This window comes from Carassius carassius, chromosome 41, assembly GCF_963082965.1.
Source record: "Carassius carassius chromosome 41, fCarCar2.1, whole genome shotgun sequence".
In the NCBI taxonomy this organism is placed as follows: domain Eukaryota; kingdom Metazoa; phylum Chordata; class Actinopteri; order Cypriniformes; family Cyprinidae; genus Carassius; species Carassius carassius.
In genome coordinates this window covers 770,176-775,175 of record NC_081795.1, presented here as the reverse complement: position 1 = coordinate 775,175, position 5,000 = coordinate 770,176, and the positions used below count along the sequence as shown (strand labels likewise).

General features: G+C 30.3%; 1 protein-coding gene across 1 annotated transcript in view; it reads left to right on the top strand.

Annotated features, from left to right (window-relative positions):
- The window catches only part of LOC132123003 (eukaryotic translation initiation factor 4 gamma 1-like), a gene marked incomplete at its 5' end in the record, with an annotated part of 49,285 nt that overhangs the window by 35,799 nt on the left and 8,486 nt on the right, over positions 1-5,000 (top strand). The window contains 5 exons of the mRNA XM_059533537.1: positions 135-239; positions 1,259-1,543; positions 2,626-2,737; positions 2,811-2,925; positions 3,967-4,191. Of these exons, the coding sequence (XP_059389520.1) occupies positions 135-239; positions 1,259-1,543; positions 2,626-2,737; positions 2,811-2,925; positions 3,967-4,191 (842 nt within the window). The remainder of the gene's footprint in view (positions 1-134; positions 240-1,258; positions 1,544-2,625; positions 2,738-2,810; positions 2,926-3,966; positions 4,192-5,000) is intronic.

Sequence of the window (5,000 nt, the reverse complement as noted above, 5' to 3'; positions counted from 1 at the left end):
TTTGGCTGTTGTATTTATAATTTTACTATATATATATTTAAGATTATTTAAATGTATTATTTAAAATATTTATTTCAATAATCTATCATTTCAGACTCATGCTTATGTTCTGCTGCTTCTATTTGTCTTTTCAGCCCCGAATGGATCAATATTTCAACCAGATGGAGAAAATTATCAAGGAGCGGAAAACTTCTTCCAGAATCCGCTTCATGCTGCAGGACGTTCTTGATTTACGACGGGTAAACCATCGAAATACACTCTGAGTGGGGGATTATTTACTTCCTCATTAATGTTCCACATTACAGTCCACAATAATGTGTAATGTGTAAACATAAATCTGCTGAAATTTGATCAAAAATACAGTAAAATTGTGACATATTATTACAATCTAAAACATCTGTTTTCTGTGTTAAAGTGTAATTTATTTCTGTGATGCACATCTGTATTTTCAGCATCATTCCTCCAGTCTTCAGTGTCACATGATCTTCAGAAATCAGAATAATATGATGATTTACTGCTCAAGAAACATTTCTGATTATTATCAGTGTTGAAAACAATTGAGCTGCACAATATTTCTGTGGAAACTGTGATTCATTTTATTTTTCAGGATTCACAGATGAATATAAAAGCTCAAAAGAACAGCATTTATTTGAAATAGAAATATTCGGTAACATTATAAATGATTTCTGAAGATCATGTGACACTGACGACTGGAGGAATGATGCTGAAAATACAGCGGAGCATCACAGAAATAAATTACACTTTAACACAGATTCACACAGAAAACCGATGTTTAAATTCTACAAATATTTCGCTATTTTTACTGTATTTTTGATCAAATAAATGCAACTTCAATGAGCAGAAGAGAATTATTTCAATTTTTTTAAATCTTAAGATTCCACAATTGTTTTACTTAATTTCAAGTTATTTCATATTTTTTAGATTATAATGATATTAAACTTTTTTTACTGTATTTTTGATCAAATAAATGCAGCCTCAGTGAGCAGAAGAGACTTCTTTCAACTTTTTTTTTTTTTTTAATCTTAAGATTCCAAAAATACTTTACTTGGTTTCAAGTTATAATTATTATTTTTTTGATTATAATAATATTTAAAAAAATTTACTGTATTTTTGTATGTAATCATTCCAGAGTTTTGCAGCAAAACTGAAGTGTTTAAGAGAGGGAGGGAATGGGGAAAATCCAGCATGTTTTGAGTGTAATGTTTCTTTCTGAGCTCGTTCTCTCTGCATCCCTCAGAATAACTGGGTCCCTCGGAGAGGAGATCTGGGGCCCAAGACCATCGAGCAGATCCACAAGGAGGCGGAGCTAGAGGAGCACCGAGAGCAGGTCAAAGTTCAGCAGCAGCTTCTGTCCAAGAAGGACAGCCGCAGTGCAGGAGGAGGGGGGGGGATGGGGCCCCGGGGAGGCCCCCACACACCCGGTCCCCGAAGCAACCAGGCCCCTGATGACGGCTGGAACACGGTTCCCATCTCCACTAAGAACAGACCCATCGACCCGACGCGCCTCAGCAAGATCACCAAGGTCTGATTCAGCTCCAGTGCATTTATTATTGATTATTATCAAACTCTGATCTATAAATAAACAGTAAGAAGTTTTTTCCGTCCACTGTTTTCAACAGTGTTAGTAGTTTTACTGTAGCAAATATTATATTCATACTAAATTTTACTATAATGTTATTATATAAATGTGAGCGTTACCGTTGTGTTATTTCTATTTTAATCAACATTTATTTTTATTCTTTCTGTTTTTATTTGAATTTTAGTTTAATTTCTTTCTTTGAAATATTGGTGTGCTTTGGTCATTTTTAACAGTTTTTGATTTAAAAAAAAAAAAATTAATAGTTTCTAGTTTTTAGTTCGGTTGTAGTGCAGCAACCTACACTTGTTAAACATTTCTGCTGCTAGTTTTCATCATTTTTAAAGTTAAAAATTGTTTTTATATTATTTATATAAGTGTTATATTGTTAATATATTTAAATTATTTGAATTATATATTATACAAAAATATAATTGAGTGGGCTTTATTTTCTTTTTTCAACTTAAAGATTGTAAATGTTTTAATTTACTTCTTCACTTTGCAGTTTTTTTAAGATTATGAATATTATTTTAATTTATTATTTTATTTATTTCAGCAATTTAATAACACCCGCACGTTAACAGTTCTCTGACATCTTATTAAATATTTTTGTTTGAAATATTTACTTTTTTAATTTTTTTTATTCATCTTTTGCTTTTCGTCGACTCACAAAGTCCCTGAATTTTGAATCGTTTTTTATTTTTTAAGTATTTTTTTAAGTATTAGTGATTTTGTTGGGTTTATGTAATTTTTACTGCATTTTTTATTCATGTCTATATAGCATTTATTTATTTTTATTGCAGTTTTTTTTGTGTTATTTAAAGTTTAGATAAATAAAAATACATTGTTTATATTTTATTTTTAATATGAGAGATATGATTTTATTTATTCATTATACTACATCTTATTTAATTTCACTTAACATTTAATACATATTTTTTTTTTTTTTTTTTTTTTTTTTTTAAGAATTGTATCTGTTTAATAATCTGTCTTACACTGACCACTGCTGCTGTGTGTATGTCGTGCAGCCGGGCGCTTTGGACTTCAGTAATCAGCTTCTTGTCCCCGGAGGTAAAGGCTCGTGGGGCAGTTGGGGCAAAGGCAGCAGCGGAGGCTCGGGAGCCAAAGCCAGCGACAGCAGTGAGTGTGTCACGCGTCTGATTGTGTTGTGCTCAGGAACAGACTCTGAGCTCTGTTAATGTGTGTTTTCCAGCCCAGGATTCTGGTCGTACCAGCACTTTAAACCGCTTTTCAGCACTTCAGCAGCCTGCCTCCTCTTCATCATCATCATCCTCCAACGTCGACTCTGACCGGAGGCTTCCTCACAGGTCAGAGGTCACACTCAGTGCAACATGGAAATAGAAATAGGGAAAGAATAACTAGAGTTATTCTAGCTAACCAAAATTAAAACCATTAAAAAAAAAAGTGTTATACTTTAAATATATATATATATATATATTTAAAGAAATATTAATAAAATGTAAAAATATATATTTTATTATAATGTCTTGCTGTAAATGAATTTTTTTTTTACTCAAAATACATTTGACATAAAATAAAATAAAAACTTGTCCTGAAAAAAAAAAATTCCATATATTATATTTGTATATAATTCTTACTTTATTTTTTGCTTTATCTTGTTGATTTGTAAAATATATTTTGTAAATATTTAAATAAATAAATATATATATATATATATATATGTAGGTAAACAGATATATTTTTTTATTTTATATCTTAAATATATAATATTTACATCATCACTTTGAAGTTTTTAAAGCATTGTTATTAAGACTATTTTAAATGTTATTATTCTTGAGTAGCAAAATGCAAAAATGTATATAAAGATATAAATATAAAAAATATTAATTTGATCTAAATATGTGACCCTGGAGCAGATAAGCAGTCTTAAGTCTCTGGGGTATATTTGTAGAAATAGCCAAAAATACATTGCATGGGTCAAAATTATACATTTTTCTTATACGCCAATACTCATAAGGATATTAAATAAAGATCAGGTTCCATTTAGATATTTGACATTTAGACTTAGTAATATGCATTGCTAAGAATTCATTTGAACAACTTTAATGATGTTTTTCTCAATATTTAGATTTTTTTGCTCCCTCAGATTCCAGATTTTCAAATAGTTGCATCTCAGACAAATATTGTACGATTCTAAACCAGACATTAATGGAGAGATGATTTACTCAGTTTTCAGATGATGCATAAATCATTTTCGATAAATTTACTCTGGTTTTGTGCTCCAGGGTCACGTATAAAACACATTCAAAATATGAACGAAAACTGTAATGTTGATAAAATAACAACGTTGTGGCGTTTTGTTTCGTCGCTGTGTGTGTGTTTCTCAGGAGCAGTTTCAGTCGGGAGCGCAGCGATCGTTTCGACCGGGTCGCTGACCGCTACGATCGGCGTGATGACCGCGGATCTGACCGGATGAAACGTCCCGCGGTCGGCCAGCGCAGCTTCAGCCGTGAAAAGGAGGAGAGGAACCGCGAGCGAGAGCATCGTCCCGCTGAGATGCTGCAGCGTGTTTCCAGCGAGAGAGAGCGAGAACGCGGTACAGTGAACCTGGGGTCAGAGGTCAGAGGTCACGGGTTTAGTGACCCAAAACATTGTGCAGTATGGGTCTTCGGGGTTATTTTGATTTCATTTGGAGGTCCTTTTATGCATTATTTATTTAATAGTTTCTCGATTTAGGAGGAGTTATTTTTACTTGATGGCATCAGTCGGTTTTTCAGAAATCTGTTTAATCAAATCAAAATCAAAATAGATTTCTGAAAATCAGGACATCGGTCACACGTTTCAACATTTTTTTGTTATTATAATATTATTTATTAATATTGCTATAGTATAATATAGTTATGTACTATCTGGTGTTTTAAAAAATAATATTGTTTGATTAATTTTTAGCTTTTTTGCTTTTCCCTCACAAACCCGCTAAGTTTGTGTTATTATCATTTCAATATTATTAATATTAATCATTAATATTAATATTGCATTAGTTTTTATTACTTATATTTATTTGACTTAATTTCAAATTATTACGATTTGAATTATTATTATTTTAAATTTCATTTTTAAATAATATTTAATCTTTTTATATTATTATTATTAATTATGTTAATATTACTTTAGTTTTTATTACATATTATTTTAATTATTTTTTTTTAGAGTATTTTAAATATTTTTAAACACATATTTTTTTAAAATATTTGTTAAAAATATTTTAAATATTTTTTTTTTATTATATAGTTAATTATTAAATTTTTTCAACTACTGCTACTACCCTCATGAGCCCCAGTCTGCAATAATTAGCCAAATTGACGCCTATTATTTTTTTGCAAAATTAATGATTATTTATTAATATTAACATCAAAATTGC